Source organism: Macaca thibetana, chromosome 15 (assembly GCF_024542745.1).
Source record: "Macaca thibetana thibetana isolate TM-01 chromosome 15, ASM2454274v1, whole genome shotgun sequence".
In the NCBI taxonomy this organism is placed as follows: domain Eukaryota; kingdom Metazoa; phylum Chordata; class Mammalia; order Primates; family Cercopithecidae; genus Macaca; species Macaca thibetana.
Genome location: NC_065592.1, coordinates 85,184,735 through 85,203,051, shown reverse-complemented (window position 1 = coordinate 85,203,051; position 18,317 = coordinate 85,184,735). Strand labels below are relative to the sequence as shown.

The 18,317-nt window shown below is 37.4% G+C and overlaps 2 protein-coding genes across 2 annotated transcripts in view; both read right to left on the bottom strand.

Annotated features, from left to right (window-relative positions):
* The window catches only part of ANXA1 (annexin A1), an 897,109-nt gene that overhangs the window by 355,788 nt on the left and 523,004 nt on the right, over positions 1 to 18,317 (bottom strand). The window lies entirely within an intron of this gene.
* Positions 1 to 18,317, bottom strand: part of TMC1 (transmembrane channel like 1) — a 178,196-nt gene that overhangs the window by 14,834 nt on the left and 145,045 nt on the right. Inside the window, exons 15-17 of the mRNA XM_050760710.1 lie at positions 15,563 to 15,691; positions 6,617 to 6,684; positions 1,753 to 1,992 (exon numbers count right to left, since the gene is read on the bottom strand). Coding sequence (XP_050616667.1) covers positions 1,753 to 1,992; positions 6,617 to 6,684; positions 15,563 to 15,691 — 437 coding nt within the window. The remainder of the gene's footprint in view (positions 1 to 1,752; positions 1,993 to 6,616; positions 6,685 to 15,562; positions 15,692 to 18,317) is intronic.

Sequence of the window (18,317 nt, the reverse complement as noted above, 5' to 3'; positions counted from 1 at the left end):
AAAGTGAGGAAACTGACATGAAAAAAAAAATCTAAATAGCATAGAGATACCCCTTCCCAGTTGTGTGAATAATTTGCAATTAACTAAAGCCTTTGAATGGCATATTTCTTGAATTTTGTACTCCGAGATTGGTTAGGGATTTATTGAGACAAATGTCTCCATCAAGACTGTAATTTCATATTTAGTCTCCAGATGTCACTGTCTGCATTATTTATTTCAGTCCACTTGGAAACACACACACACCCACCCACACACACAATGGAATTAACAGAGCTTCTCAACATCAGTTTGATGAGTAGATAGAGCTCCAGCTAGTTTAACTCAATCAGCTGGCTTAACATTTTCTTGTTTTCCAGCAAAGCAATAACTCAGACTACTGTTAGAGTGAAAATGTCTCTTATATACTTAGTCTGTCGGCAATGAACCTTTTGACTTTAATTAAATAACTTAGATCTGACAACATAAAGGGGGAATTATATGTGGTCATTACAGCATCATGTATATCATTCACATGGCTTTTTACAGTCTCATTTCCTTCACTGAAAAGGAGAAACAGTTCAAGTGCATGTTGGCCAGTGACTCAACACGCAGAGATTTTTGGGAGAACTTCTGGTAGATTCATTTCTAAGCCCCTTTAGGGAAAGAAACCTCATCCTCCAGATGCCAGGGACTTAGTTTTCTGATATGTGTCATAGGGAGAAGAGAGCTCTGTCATAGAGAACTGTAGAAATGTATATCTCTAAATATACAAGGAGCCGTTGTGACTCTTGATTCCTGACTTGAATGATAATTGGGAGAGAATATATATGTGGAACAGCCTTAATTTTTTTCACTAGCATGTGGCAAATTGGATAATAAATTGGCGCTCTTTATGCTCATTAGTATTTAGTAATAATTCTCTTTCCTAGGTAAAATGTGGGGTATTCTCTCTCTCTCTCTCTCTCTCTCTCTCTCTCTCTCTAAGGTAGTGATGCACAAGAGAAGTAGTGAGAGCTGACCATGTCTGGATGTGACGGCCCAGAGTCAGGCAAACTCACACCCAGACCAGTGTCATCAGACCTTGCTCTTAGCTATTCCCTAAGGTGGAAACAGCTCAGATTCACCATACATATTTTACCCAGGCAGAGCCTGGAAAAGTATAAAGTATTTTCTCTTTTATGATTCCCAAATGAGGAAGTAGATAGAACTTGCCAAAGAATCTCCACGTCACCTATTGAACCTGAATACCCAAAGGATCTCATTTCTTTTTTTTTTTTTTTTCTCCTTCCTTCCTTCCTTCCTTCCTTCCTTCCTTCCTTCCTTCCTTCCTTCCTTTCCTTCCTTTCTTTCTTTTTTTTTTTTTTGACAGAATTTTGCTCTTGTCCCCCAGGCTGGAGTGCAGTGGTGCCATCTCAGCTCACTGCAACCTCCGCCTCCTGGGCTCAAGCGATTCTCCTGCCTCAGCCTCTCAAGTAGCTGGGATTACAGGCACCCGCCATCTCGCCTGGCTAATTTATATATTTTTGTTAGAGATGGGGTTTCACCGTGTTGGCCAGGCTTGTCTCGAACTCCTGACCTCAGGTGATGCACCTGCCTCAGCCTCCCGAAGTGCTGGGATTATAGGCGTGAGCCACTGCGCCCAGCCGGGATCTCATTTCCACCAACCAAAAATGCCATTGTTTGGGGGAAAAAAAATAGCTTATACAATGAATGGCCATTCCCACCTCCATCCCTGAAAGAACATCATGCCTGAGTCAAATTTCAAAAAGAGACCTGAAGGGACCACAATCAAAAGATGGTGGGAGGGACACGATCATGTACAAGACAGGCATGGTGGACAGGAAGAGGATGAGCAGTAGCATGCCCAGGTAGAAGTTATTCGATCTGGAAGCTTTGAAGACCCTGGCCTCAGGAACATTGCAGCACATAACGGCCCAGCACTGGAAGTACATGGATGTGTGGAGTCGAAGGATATTGATGCCTGGGAGGCTGGGAGCAAAGAAGGAGCCCATCCTAGAAAGAAAACAGAACTCTGCTCAGTTTTGAGTCTTTACTCCATAGCAAAGTCACACTGCTCCTGTTTATTTGACATCAGGCTTCTTTTCCAAAGGCAGAAAATACACTGCTACTTTCAACCACACAAACCCTTTTCATAAATAAACTGCACTTATCTATTTCCAACTTCTAAACACATTTTGCCACTTTCCCCATTATTGTAGGAATTGCATATCATAATTATTTCATAGAAAGAATGTTGTTAATTAACTAAACCTACTGTCATTAGTGAATTTAAACTACAACAGGGTAAACAATATTTATAATTGTTTTACTTCTTTCTTCTAATTCTAAAATAAACTTTCCCCAACACTTATACCATTGACTAATATATCTATAAATATAACTTGTTAAAAATAATTAACCCTTAAAGTCACTTCTTCTACTCAAATAAACTGTACATTTGAATTAATCACTTTTGTAATGAATAATTAGTTTTTGCTTAATGACAGGAGGTCAAGGTTGCAGTAGGCCATGACTTTACAACTGAAAAAAATTTTTGCTTAATGAAAGAAAAAAATTAAAATAAATTTTCTCTTTCTGATGTTGATCATTTTCTCTTTGTAGGTGATATGGTGTTTTAAAGCCAATTGCAATGATGTATTTATGCCTCCTAAAATAGGGTTTTATTGAAAATGTATAACTAGATTATAGGTTTTTGAGATGAAAATTCCACACATTTATTTAAATTTAGTTTATCTGTTTACTTTCTTTCTGTAGCTTGTCTTGGGAATTCTCTGCTTTGTGCATCTGAATTTTTATAAGTATTTTAAAATACTACTTTTAGGTAGGAACCACTTTGGTGTGGTCACTTTTACTTGATGGCTTAGTTGATTACTTCAACAAAATAAGTTTCACTCTTCTTGGATGAGAAAATTCATTAGCACCATAAATCAATACAAATAGCATTGTTATCTCAAAATCAGAAGAAGATACATGTGCACTTATTTTAAAAATGTAAGGGGAGCCCTGTCTTTTAAACTGTTCTATCTATAATGAAGCCCGCAACATTTCTAACTAGGTTTAGCATTTTGTTCTCCCTGAATAGCTGTTTAGCCAATCCAATGTAAATTTGGTTCATTATAGAGACATTTTTAATTTAAATGAAGAAATTAGTTTCCGCTATAATTGAACTTTTGCCAACCCAGTTAACTCATTTCTTTGAAAAGTGGAATATTGTCACAATTTGGGCTGTCTTGTTGACAAGATTTCAAGCAATAGATCTGAATGATATTTTACCATAATGAATTGAACAAAGACTTTGTAGGAAGTTAAACTATTTTTTTCTAATGGGAGGATAGATTTTAAAACAATACAGTATACTTTTGTTACAGGACAGCAAGAGAGAAGGAACGCCAAAAAAGTGAGCAAGTAAGCAAGTGATAGTCCCAGCTAATGGGTTAGAATTGCAAAGCACCGGATTATATCCCCCAATACCAATACTTGTTGATGTAATACACTTTGAGTCTTTCTAAAAATCAGGTGGCGACATCACTTCTTTTGGCCAATAAAGTATGAAAAGAAATTAGGCCCTTACTGCTGGGTAGAAGCTTTAAAAGCCCTGTGTGGTTTTTCCTTCTCTTCGTTCTCTGCTAGTGTGATAGCAATGTTTCAGATGGATCCTATTCCATCAGTCCGGGTCTCTAAAGCAAAGGTAAGTTAAGAAGAGCAAAGCTCTTCTTCCACCCCACATTGAACATGTTCTTTTTATGAGCTGCTAAGATTTTGAGGTTGTTTCATTGCTGCATAACCTAATCAATTCTAAAACATAATTTTGCACATAATTCAAAATCGAGACTTGCCTAAAACCACATATATTTGTACCTATATACACGCACATTGTTCGTAGGTATATGCTTATTATTTGTGCATGCATCTATAAATAAATTTCAAAATTTCAAAATAAATATCACAAAGACATTTTGAACAAATAACTCAAGAGCCATAACCTAGAAAAATAAGTCCTGGCATAATAATATCTGAATCTTAATGCTCATCCTATCTTTGCTTATGAATCACTAATCAGCTCGGCCCACTAAGTCCCTTACCCAGGCTTGATCCCGTCATCTGTCAGTAAAAATCATTTAATACTTTAGCATTATAAAATGCTTTTCTTCCAGGAAGATCAAAGAAAATGAAAGCTTCTTTTATTTAACTCTCCTTATTACTTCAGTGACATGTACATGTCAGGTAAATTATTCACATCCGATCAACTGAGAAGGTGAGAAGAAAAAGGTGATAAACCTGGCCAGAGGGTACCCAATGAAGCAGTGTTGGAGCAATGTCCAAAACTCATTTTCTCTCTCACTGTATGTTCTGTGCCTTTTCTCAATATCCTGCTATGATCAAGATATTATGTGCTTTCATCATTTAAAAATATTACCACAGAAACCATCACGTGTATTTCAAACAGTAAGTGTGTAAATAAAGGTTACTGAGCATTCAACCAAATCATAGCAAAATGGATTTTATCTATAAATGTTGATGTTAATAACATCTGCATAAGTAACCTCCACTACTCAGCAATTCCTAAAGCAGTAATTCAATGTCTCCAGTCACAGTCCAATGGAATTGAATACAAAATCCCTGTACCTTTTTAATTGTTTCTGTAGAAAATGGTTAAGCTCCGGCATTATATCCTCATGCTTCACAAAATAATGGAACAATTGTGTGTGAGGACCTTTGTGCAGAGTAAGCCTACTAATTTTACATTACACCTGCCCCACACCTCCCTCTACATGACATCCCCCTCCCTCATCACCTTCCTAGGGTTAGGAAAAGAGTATTTGTGCCAAGCATTGACGTGAAGGTGAATAATAGAATAATGGTCAGTTTGCTTCTGGAACTTTGGAAAGTGTGTGAATATCTCTGTATACTCAAAAAATGCAATCCCGTTCTAATATTCTCTTCAAACTAGCCAGAAGCAAGCCTGACCACTGTCTGAAGAATTAATAGACAGAAAATGACAGTGCAGAGATTCTGATAATGGATCTGCCCATGAGAGAACTGGAAAAACATGTTAGATATTTAAGAATTTCAATACGAACAGTAGTGGACAAAAATAGTTGCAAAATCACAAGTGAAACCAATCAAGACAGCCATTATAACAGGTTTTCTGACAATAAAAACAAATTTCTAGGCCAATCTGTTGTCTTAACTCTGAAAGAACACAATCGACATGCAGCATATGTCTGTGTGAATGGTAACCACGAGGCTGAGGGATTTATGACACTTTGTGTAAACGCCACTGATAGAACAGTGGCTTCTCCTTACTCCCATAGCCATATAGCCATTTTCTGCCATGACAGCCAATTGAACTCCAGGAAATGAAAACTCAGAACCCACAGAAGCTGCTCCCTTTACTTCCATGTCAGTAGACATTCCTCGGGCCACCTCAACTTTCCTCCCTGCTTGGAAAATGAAAGATACATTTCCTTCCTTAGTGAGTCTGGACATGTGAGTCATACTTGGAAACTTTGGAAAGGGGATAAAAATTAGATTTTTAAACCTACCAGGCAAAGGAGGAAACGATATTTGTGTAACATCTTTTCCATATTGATTTACCTAGTCAGGCACAGGAATTTAACAGTCCCCATGGCAAGATGATGGCGCCCTTGAGGGCGGTCTTCGTGTGACAGAAGCAAGAGAGTTTTAGCATTTGCAGACGGGTCCAGTGTCTGTCAGCACCCAAAGGTTTAATAATTCAGGACAGCTCTATTTGTACAATATATGAAACTTGTTCAAAAACTGAGTCTATACTTGTACTTGTGAATAGGACAATGGTATGGTTGGTAGCAGAATATTGTCTTAGGCACATATACCCAGGATAAAGTAGCCTTATTGTAACTGCTTATAGGCTGGAAATCTGAAGTGACAGATTTTCAAGACACGTGGTCCGTGATTCAGCTCTTAAACTCAAAAATGATTTCTACTGTATTGACTCATCTTAACCTGTCAAGTTTATAGTGAGAATGCTTTTATTTGATAAAAGATATGACAACCCTTCACACATCAAAAAAAAAAAATAGTAATTCTGATGTTCCAGTGGCCCAATTAAACAAGTTACAAAACGAAGATCATATTTTACCTTGACTTTCCTAATACATGTGTTTCACCTCTATAAACTATTGGATTTGATAAGGTATTATTTTTAAAAGTAGCTATAAGTTACATTTTAAATATATTTGGTAGTGACAAAAAAATAAACTCGGTCTCTCAGAAAGGCCTTATGTTAATTTATTTTGTATTTAACATGTGGTAATGTAATTATTAATGTTTTAATATTAGATCCTGGTGTCACAAAATATAAAAATATAGTCATCAAATAAATCTGCCAACCAGAACACAGACTCCCATTACTTGATGAAGGAGTGCCTTGCAAAACAGAAAGACACCTTTGATGACTGACATTTAAGATACGAAAAAAAAAAAAGGAAACTATGTACAGGCATTCACTTCGCGAAAGTAAATATGGAGTTAGACACCGATTGTGTTCTCCTCTAACACCAGGATTCAATGCTTTATGCCAAAATAACCTGGGAGGCTTTTCTGTAAGTGATAAGCTGTCCAACAGCTGGCCTACCAGATCATGCCTTGGTTGAAGATCAGAGCGAGGACGTTGCCACTGATGTCGAATTCGGTGTATGAAGGCTAGAGGAGACACAATGTTCATTGGGTTAGCATCTCACATGGTCAAAACTGAAAGGCAAGTGGTTCTGCGTAGGCATGGCTAGGGTTTCAGCTACTTCCCTTCAGCAACAATAGCAGAATAATCACTAGGATAAGTAACCAGAGATAAATAAAACAAAGAAAGCACCTTCTTATTTTTTTTAAACATAGTGAGACTCATTTTTAAAGGCTGTCATTCAATGCTTTGAAAGTGTAGCAGGACAGGCTCTCCTATACACTGCTGGTGAAAGGAAAAACTGTAGCAAACTTTGAGAAAAACAATTTGACAATGCATATTAAAAGCTTTAAAAATCTTATTATTTTTGACTCTGTAAGAAAACTTCTAGAATCTGTCTTAATAAAATTATCTGATGTGATGATAAACTTTAACAGGCAATGATGAAACCATGTAAGTGTTGAACATTAGTCATGTATATACAGTATATTTATACTATGATATATTGCAACAAATTACAATCATTTTGAAAGAATATTTACATACATGAGCAAAAACTGTGCACTAATGTTAAACAAAAAATATAAAGTCACACATTAATCAACTATATGAAACGACACACCAAGACTGGAAAAGAATCAGCAAGATAATCATACCTTATATGTGGGTGATGGACTATAGTTTTCCTTTTCTTTTTTAAGTTTTGCATATTAAAACTTTTTTCAACAAAATTGTGAATTAACTGTAACATAAAATAAATATAGCAAAAAATATATATAACAAAAGCTTAAGAAGTTATTCAGTTGAATGTCCAGTCCCCATGTCTTGGATAATAACCTTCATGCTCAGGGCAGCAACACTAGGCTGTTTTTTGTGCAGAGGAGCCACAAAAAGCAATAGGATGGAGGTGGGAAACTGTGATAGGGTGGCCCACCCAAAGGTTTCCTGGTGATGCATTAGGCATCCTAACAAGAGGTTCTAACAATGGAGTTAATGCTAACTAGCAAGGGCAATAAAACTGGCTTTTATTTAATTTGGGATAGAGAATCAGAGGAGACTGACCAATTGGTCATAAGGGAATAAGAGAGCAGCAAATATGAAATGAGAGGGCCAAGAAGACCATGAAAAAGAGACCAAGACACTCGCAGGTTCCTAGCCCTGCTCAGATTCTGTTATCTCCAGGTGTGCTTCAGACCACACATATCCCTGTAACAACTCTCTCCACAACATACACACACACACACACACACACAAAGATGAGCCTCTGTTCCTCCCAAACCCAAGATCTCAAAAATATATTTGTAAGAAGATATAATTGGTTCCTGATTTGGAACTCCAACAAAACCATTCCCAACTTTCAAATGCTTGGCCTCAAGAGTCTCATGAATCCAGGCCTCAACTTCATCACTTTCCTAAAAGGCAGTATTACTCTCCTATTTGACTGATATAGTGACAATCTGCCTTGTAACAGATTCAGGGAAAGAACAGCAAGTATGGCATAATAGGAATGGTTAACCCTCAAGGTAAAATCATAGGATGATACATAATGAAATAACAAAGAGTCCTGTGTATTAAACAGAACAAAGATGACCTGGATAACTGCAGTATCATTCTAGATACTGTTGAAGGACAGCTGCAAAGTGTTTTGCTAGTTTGCAGATTTTCTAGAAGGGCAATGTTCACAAGAGACAAAAAGGTTTGGTTGACAATTTTTGTTCTGAAATCAGCAATGAAAAAAATATGTGACCTTCGTGGAGAAAAATGAATTGTTTCTTATCTGGAGAACATTAACTCTGAGTCTTTTTCCTTCTGGGGGAGTGCCCTGCTCTGGATGATCTTCAGTACTTTTCCCCTGGAGCCCTGTGTGATCACAGAACACATCTGAAAAATGCTCATTTGGGTGGCCTGTGCCCACCTGTGGCCTTGGAACAGCCTTTCTCTATGTCAGTTTAAAAATCAAATCTTAAACCTTTGCCTCCTTAGAATGATGTCATGAGGTAGCCCACCAAACTACTGAACGTGGAAAAAAGCTCAATGTTTTAAATGTCTATTTTCTTCACTCTCTCACGAGCACATAAACCTCCAGAAGGTCATTGGAGATGAAATATTTTATAACTAGTTGACTAGAAAAGCATAAAGGACATCCTAGGGTCCCTAGCTTTCTGCCGTGTTTGCAGCAGAGACAGCTGGAGGAACAACCTCCTTGATCTATAAATTGGTCTGATGCAGAGAAAGGACATAGGGTGGCCATACTGGAACAAGTGGATTTGTAGAATAGACATTTGACTGGGATTCAAACCTGAATTTTAGACGTCACTCTACCATTTCTTAGCTAGGTGAGCTGGGCACATCACTTATCTCATTAGGCTTAGTTTCCTGACACATAAATCAATAAAAATGAACTAGACCAAGGGTCAGCATACTAAGGCCCATGTGCCAAATCTAGACTGCCACCTGTTCTAACAAATAAATTTTTGTTGGAATACAGCTATATTCATTCATTTAAATATTATCTATGACTAGTACTAAAACAACAGAGTTTAGCAATTATAATAGAGACACTATGGCTTGCAAAAGCTAAAATACTTACTATCTAACCCTTTACAGCGAAAGTTTGCCAACCTCTGAACTAGTTCATTTCTAAGATCCCTTTCTAGTCTAAAAATATGTTACTGGTTGAAAATCAGACCCAGTTGTGAAAGAATTGCTTCTCTGTAAACACCTTAGAAATGCAATTTAACTTATGCAATAAACACAGAAGCTCTCATTTTAAAACTAAAACATATGAGAAGGCAAAAAACTACACATATGTAGTATAAAAGTCAGTGCCCATTGTTTTAGAGGCAGGCTTTTTTAAACATTAGGTTATATTACATTTTTAATTTTTAAAGCAATACTTTAATAAATATAAATCAATTTGCAATATATTTTGTCTGTCTCTAAAATAGAAAAAACTCAAAGGTAAAAGATGGTTAGGGAAAAAGAAAAAAACAGATTCTCTTGAACTTTGAGATCATAAAATTATTTGAATGAGATAAGTGTAATAAATTCACTAATGACTGCTCATTCCTGGTAAGATTGTTGGGGGCCAGCACCAGAAAAGCCCATGTGGATTTGGGCTAAAGTCTATCATAGTCGACAGATTGGAAATGATGTTGTTTAATTTTTGGACCTTTGCTTGTGATGTGCTAGGTCAGTCACCCACCTAGAGGGAAGACATGTGGTGCTCACTGGACAAAGAAAAAGCCTGGGACTATCCCTTCTCTCTCTGCAAGTTTCATTATTTGAGGCAGATTGCCAACCTGTGGATAACATGAAATGCAATTCAGGATCTCACAGAGAATTAATTCTGTCTTGGCATGAGTTGCCTGACCTTCTCCACATAAATCCCATTTCTCACAGCTGGAATCACTCTGCTTGGAGCTGCAAGCTGGTCTGGGCTGTGGCTCCAGAGCAGTGGCTCTTGAGTGTGGTCCTCAGACGAGAGTCAGCAGCATTACCTGGGAACTTATTAGAAAAGCACATTCTCGGGCCTTGCCCCAGATCTACTGAATCAGAAATGCTGTTTTCACAGGTCCTCAGGGGATTTTGACGTATGCTCAAATTTCAGAAGCACTGATCTAGGACAAACTCTAGCCTCGTCTGCTAGGATGATTGAACACTTGAGGCTTTGTACTTCAACCCTAGTTGAGAGTAGGAGCCTGTTAACTGCAGACAGATCCTGTCCACGTATTCAAGGAACACTTAAAACGCAGTCTGCATTGTTCCTGTTCCCATGTTCTCAACCCCTTATGGGATGCTGATGATTTCTTCCTGACTCTTTATCATGCTACCTTCCCGAACTGATGTATAATATCTCCACGTTCCCAGCTACAGAACCATTGATCTTCTAATTCTGTATCCCAGTTCATTTCCTAACTCCATTCTACCACAGGTAGCCTGCCTAAGCCTAGGAACACTTTGAGTTCTAAAAGCCATAGGTTTAGTGCATTAATGATTCAAGTTTTGGCAGAATTTTTAAAATTTCTAGAGTCAAGCATTACAGTGTACATTCAACATGATGGAAATTTGGTTGATGGGTTTGAAGGAGATGAGACTCGAATTTCAGGCCTATCTCTACCACTAACCAGCAATGTGTCTTTGAGCAATTATTTAACATCCTCTAAACCTCCGTTTACTGTAAAGTAGGAACAATAATACCACCTCACAGCATTGCTGGTGTGATCACATGGAATAATATATGTGAAGTATTTTGTAGAGTTTCTGATACATAGCTGTAAATAAGCAGTACATTGCTTATTGTATATGTACAATCACATGGAATAATATATGCAAAGTACATTGTAGAGTTTCTGATACATGCAGTAAATAAGCAGTACATTGAGATGTAACATAATACAATGTAATATGATTGGGAATCCACTCAGGTAGTCAGTCAATTATATGCCTCTTATTTATGAATAATCTTGAGCACCCTTCATCAGACTTTAAAGCAGTCTCCCATTGCTGTTCCGCTCTCACAAGTGAGCAGTGATCACCTGAAAAATGCAACTGTGAACACCATGCTGAGTTGATTGAGCATTCCCTTACCCCATCATGCCCTGAATCTAATTCTATTTCTTCCTGAATATTCTTTACTTGCTTTGTTGGTAAATAGTAAGAATGGTGTCAACAAAAACTGAAGTAAAGATAAAGATATTCTGCATTGAACTGTTATAGAAAACCCAGAGTTTACAAGAGGCCACACTTTGTATTAAATTAGAGCAGTTAAAATCCTTTCTAGGGACAAACTATTCTACTCCCCATGAACTCTTCTGAAACACTGAGAACTGTGCTCAGAGAAGCCTTGGGAGATATTAACTTACATTACATTAACTTACATTGGGGTAGCAATCTGCTCCAAGCCAGAAATGTTCCCACCTTAGTTATTCTCCATAGGTTTGTTGTGATAACACTATGACCATAAATTTATGTCTTGAAAAATATTCACAATCCCTTTTACCCCAACTTACTCAGATAGAGCCAGTATATAATTCAGTACATTTAACATAACATTTTTGTCCAGAAGTGTACTTCATTGTCCTTATTATCCTCTGGCTACATAAACTTAGGAACCTCATTTCAATTCACAGATGCAGTTTTTCACATGTTAAATACAAGCATTACAATTGCTTGTGTCAAAATCCACCTAACTTTAGCATTCTATAGATCTCTGAATCTAATGCTGAAATCTGCAGAGTTTCTACAGAGGCTGTTGTAATAAAAATGAATAGACTTTTTTAAAGCCCTCTTCTGTGACTGAGCAATTCAACTCAGAGAAATTTATCATAAGAAAATAATTTATGCATCCACTATGATTTATCTATGAAGATACTTATTTACAGATATAATGAAATGTCATCACACTTATTATCATAAGAATAATTAGACAGTTCAACTTAAAGCAAATTAAAACTAATTAGATTAATTACACTACACCCACATACAGAATATTATACAACCATTTAAAAAGTATGAGACAAAACAACAGTTAATAGTATTGGGAAATGATCACTGTTAGGTAAAAAAAATAAAAGCAGGTAATCAGTCTACTATCTATCTGTTTAAACACATACATATATACATATACAAATGTATATATGTGTATATTTATAAAAATCTATGTTACTATATATAAATATGTAGTGCTTGTTATCTAATACTATTTGATTCAACAATCCAAATAATCTCATTAGTGGCAGAGATTACATATGATTTTTATTTTCATATTAGCTTCGTTATATTTTCCAAATTTTCTACAATAAACTGGCATTATTTTTGTAATTCAGAAGAAAAAATGTGCTTTGTGTGTGTGTGTACGTGTGCGTGCATGTGTGTATCAGAAAGGATCATGTTTTTATATTTTATTTCTGACAGAATTCTCAAGTATCTCCTCTGCCCATCTCAGGTTGTCCTTCCCTTCATGACAGGTACTTTCTGAAACCATATTGTTGATTAGCAGGTCTAGGAGAATAACAGAGAAACATTCTTATCAGCCTTTTCTGCTCTAAAACAGCCTCATTTTAGTTTTTTAAATTTATACCTGGATTGTCCATACTGTCTAGCTCTGGGACCCTGTCTTATACTTGTCCCTCCACCAGGAACTCTTCCTTTCATCTCTTGAAATCCAGATCATCCTTTAAGACTTAGTTCAAATGTCTCCTCCTCCGTGTCTGCATTTCTACTGATGCACACCTGTCTCTCTCTCTCACACACACAAACACACACACTTTCTCTTCCAAAGGGCCATATAATTGATTTCTCTATTGATATTGGGAGTTTGCAAGAGAAAAGAGTGGTGAAGAGTATGAGGAACTGGAGAATGAATATCCCAACTGCAGATGGTGGTGGTTTCTCAACTCTAGCCAATTTCTCCCTAGTGGGAATACAGACTTAATTTTGCCAGCCTTTCAAGAAAAACAAGAAATCCATGTGTTTTTATGTAAAAACTCTCATTTTAAAGTATTAGCTCATAAAAAATGAAACAAAAACAAACACCACCACTGGGCATACCACACAAAAATAACCATTAGCTGAATCCATCCTGCAGGCCACATTTGCAACCTCTACGTAAGTCTACATCTTCTACATCTCTGTATTCCTTTACCACCTAGCACAGAGTTTGTTCATAATGGCTTGCACCTAGTAGGCCCTCACCCATGTAAGCTATCCATTTGGTAAGTCAATGACAATGGGATCTACATCAAAGATTCATCATCCATCATTAATGTTTTAACACTTGTTTTGATTCTGACAGAGCTTTTTTGAGCCTTCCAAAGGTAACGTGGGAGAAAATTCCTTCTCTGTGACCTAAAACGGGAACTTGTCTTTTTTCCTGTACTTTGTACTAACCCAGGAACACTGTCAGCAGTCAATAAATAATAAATTACAGTCATTTAATTACAGCTTTTATGCATCCAGGTCATGTAATATTGACTTCCTATTTGCAGTCAGGTTTTCTGCCACTTAAGAAGAAAGCAGCCAAGGGATAAAAGGTAAGCACAAGCCAAGCAATAGTCTAAGGAAGAAATGGCAATTTTTATGTCTGCCTCAGAGGAGCTGAATCAGGCAAGGAAAATAGAAATGAAACCAAGCCAGCTGAATATCTCATAGCAAAGAATGGGAAAGCAACACAAGAGCATCCTGTATCTATAGCCATTACCTCACTGTCATTCACCGAAGAGCATTACCTAACTGCTTTTGGCCAGTCCGAGGAGGCACTTTCAATGAGGGTGATGGAGATGACCTCATAAAAGGTACCATCTCAAAGTCAGACAGCCAGACAGACCTAGCCTGAAATCTTGAAAACAGTCCTAACTGTAGGACTTATCCAGAGACTAGAGGGCAGGAGATAAAAGAGATAGAAGATCAGCTATAAAGGATATTCCCTCACTGGTGAGGAGAGAAGCATTACTGGCTCAATAACTCAAAAACATTACACTGAGACTCCATGGGCACATGCTTCGAAGGAGGCAGAGTTCTGGCAATAGACAGTGCTGCCTTGATGGTGCAAAAATGAGGAGGTCCAACATTCAAACAGCCAGTCAAGACATGATGCCTGCTACGTGACTCGCACAGTTCACACAACAGAGGTCAGGGCCTCTGTTTTCATAGAGTATCCATTCTAACAAAGGGAGATAGACCATGAGTACATTTTACAAGAGTAATGTCAAATAGATGCACATCTTATGAAGAAAACAGAACAGTGTGTTGATATTAACAGTGCCTGATTAGCTACGTTAGAATAGGTGGTCAGAGAAGAGCTCTAAGGAGGTAACATAATAGCTGAGTCTTTAATGACAAGAAGAAACCAGCCATTCCTAGTTCTAGGGCAACAGCACCCCTTGCGGGAGAAACAGCAATTACAAATGCAAGGACCGTCTTGCCTTTGAGCCTAAAAAGCAGCCCATGTTTGTGAACTTTACAAAGCGAGAGCAAAAGTGGTAGCAAATGACTTGAGAAAGAAAGAAAAGAAGCAGATCATCCAGGGTACTGAAGGCCTAGAAAGGGATTTGGAAATCATTCTAAGTACTTGAGAAGTCACTGGAAGATTTTAAGCAAATGAGTACTACCAACCCCCCAGGTCATATTTTCCGGGATGACTGAAGCCAGTTTGACTGCAAAGGAGGACAGTGGAAACCAGGCGACGTGCTAGTCACTGAGTGATGACTGTGCTGTTGCCCTCAGACTTTGTTGGGGGACCTGCGGTTGAGCATAGAGGGAAAGCTGGTGATGGAGTCAGTATCAGTGTGGTTCTGAGAAACCCGAGCCGTTGTTTCAGGAAAAGAAGACAGAATTCAGCTCCACCACTGGCCAGATGCATGACAGCAAACTAGGCCTTCCTTGAGCTTTCTGCAGTCTCTTGCGTGTGTCTCTGTCAAGCTCTTATTAGACTGTGAACTTTGTGAAGCAAGTACCATATTTATCAAATCCTTTTATCCCCCCCATCTACTGCAGAGTGACTGGCACACGATAGTAACTATCCAGGAGTTTAGTAGAATTCAAAGGCATAATAGAATATGCAGTTGATATTAGCCACCTTTCCCTGCTTCTAGAAATGCTAGTAATTTTATAGGGAGAAGGTGGGCTACAGGGCCAAGATTTACTGAGTTCAACATTTCAACTAACAAGTTGAAGTCCATTGCTTTTGCTATTTTGTGCTAATTTTACTAGAATATTGTAAACCATGATACTCAAGTCTGACCTTCTCTGCATTATAAATGTACTCATTGGTCGTCATTTATTGGCACCTAAAAAGGTGATCCCATCCACTAAACTCTGTGATGCCTTTCTCCTATATAGTGTGTGTAAATGATGAATTACAAAGGAAAAACGTTACAAGAGCAAAATTAACATCATACTTACATATCCGTACTCCAAGTCCCAGCACCAGCAATAATTGCAAAACCTCACAAAACATGCCCTTAGAAAGTCCCCGATGAGGATTGTGACGTAGGTGGTCAGAACATCAGAGACTGTCAGCCGCACAAACTCCTGTTGAGATATTATCTCTATTAAAACACACAGCTCTGTCTTCAAATGGTCCTAGTGTTGGTATTAAATCTGTCATGTTTCTAAAGAAGCATTGGCTTGAAGACTGCAATTAATGGCAAAAGAAGAAAACAACTAGTCATATCAAGTAAATAAAAAATATTTCACCCCGACTTTATTACTTTAAAAATAATTATTTCCCATTTACTAAATCAACAGTTTTCTTCTTACTGAGAAATGTTATGAGCATAATACAAGAACCAAAACCAGGAAAATATTGGCCACACAGCAGTTTAAAATTTTATGTGGTGAATAGCACTATTTACAGACTTGAAAGACAAATGTGGAAAAAGTGCTTGCAACATATATGATAGAGGGTGAGTATTGCTAACACATTAAAAGCTTTTACAAATCAGTATGAATATAGGTGGGCAATCCAATAAAGAAATAAAGAAACCAGCAAAAGTCACAAATTAAAAATTCACAGAAGAATATATGCAAACAGTCCATTAAAACTGAAAAATACCTAAACCCCACATAATAAAAATGCAAATGAAAGCAATGAGTTGTTGCCTCACAGAGTGATAAATACAAAATCCATGCTTCTTCATATTGGTGAGTGTGGTGAACTAGCATGAGCATAAACTGATGGGGAAGTTAAACTGGGCACAACGTTGGGAAGAAATTTGTTAAGATCCATCACATTTTAAAGTGTTTGGAGCTTGACCAAGAAAATCCACTTTTAGAAATGCCTATGACAGCAATATACGCACACGTGCACAAATCTATACAGACAATCATGAAAGTACTGCTTCTTCCAGATTAAAAATGGAAAAATTCAAATATGCTTGGGAGACTAATTAAATAAAAGAAATTAAATGTCTGCACAATGGTATATTGTAAGCTCTTAAAACAAAATGCTATCGTGATGCTGGATACATAACTGTGAATATATTACAAACCCACTGAATTGTGTATTTTTTAAAATTTTTTATGTCTTCTCTTTTTTTTATTTTAAGTTCTGGGGTACATGAGCAGGTTCGTTACATAGGTAAACATGTGCCATGATGGTTTGCTGCACCTATCAACCCATCACCTAAGTATTAAGTCCTGCATGCATTAGCTGTTTTTCCTGATATTCTCACTTCTCCCTTACCCACCACCAGGCCCCAGTGTGTGTTGTTGCCCTCCCTCTGTCCATGTATTCTCATTGTTCAGCTGTCACTTATGAGTGAGAACATGTGGCGTTTGGTTTTCTATTCCTGTGTTAGTGTGCTGAGGATAATGGCTTTCACCTCCATCCATGTCTCTGCAAAGGACATGATCTCATTCCTTTTTATGGCTGCATAGTATTCTTTGGTGTACATATAGCACATTTTCTTTATCCAGTCTATCATTGATAGGCATTTGGGTTGATTTCATGTCTCTGCTATTGTGAATAGTGCTGCAATGAACACACGTGGGCATGTATCTTTATAACAGAATAATTTCTTTTCCTTTGGGTATGTACCCAGTAATGGGATTGCTGGGTCAAATGCTATTTCTGGTTCTAGGTCTTTAAGGAATTGCCACACTGTCTTCCACAATGGTTGAATTAATTTACATCCCACCAACTATGTAAAAGCCTTCCTATCTCTCTGCAGCCTCACTAGCATCTGTTGTTTCCTGACTTTTTAATAATCACCATTCTAACTGATGTGAGATGGTATCTCATTGTGGTTTTGATTTGCATTTCTCTAATGATCAGTGATGTTGAGTGTTTTTTCATATGGTTGTGGCTGCGTGAATCTCTTCTTTGAGAAGCGTCTGTTCATGTCCTTCACCCACTTTTTAATGGGGTTGTATGTTTTTTCTCGTAAATTTGTTTAAGTTCTTTGTCGACTGTGGGCATTAGATCTTTGTCAGATTGATAGATTGCAAAAATTTTCTCCCATTCTGTAGGTTGTCTGTTCACTCTGATGATAGTTTCTTTTGCTGTGCAGAAGCTCTTTAGTTTAATTAATTCCCATTTGTCAATTTCTGCTTTTGTAGCGATTGCTTTTGATGTTTTCACCTTGAAATCTTTGCCTATGCCTATGTCCTAAATGGTATTGCCTAGATTTTTTTCTATGGTTTTTATAGTTTTGGGTTTTGTATTTAAGCCTTTAATCCATCCAGAGTTAATTTTTGTATAAGGTGTATAGACAGGGTCCCATTTCAATTTTCTGCATAGGCTAGCCAGTTTTCTTAGCATCATTTATTAAACAGCAAATCCTTTCCCCATTGCTTGTTTTTGTCACGTTTGTCAAAGATCAGGTGCACGATCTTATTTCTGTGTTCTCTATTCTGTTCCATTGTTCCGTCTGCCTGTTTTTGTTACTATAGCCTTGTAGTATGCTTTGAAGTCAGGTAGTGTGACACCTCCTGTTTTGTTCTATTTGCTTTGGATTTTCTCAGTTATGAGGACTCTTTTTTGGTTCCATATGAATTTAAAAATATTTTTTATAATTCTGGGAAGAATGTCAATGGTGCTTTAATGGAAATAGCATTGACTGTATAAATTATTTTGGGCAGTATGGCCATTTTCACAATATTGATTTTTCTTATCCATGAGCATGGAATGTTTTCCCATATGTTTGTGTCCTCTCGG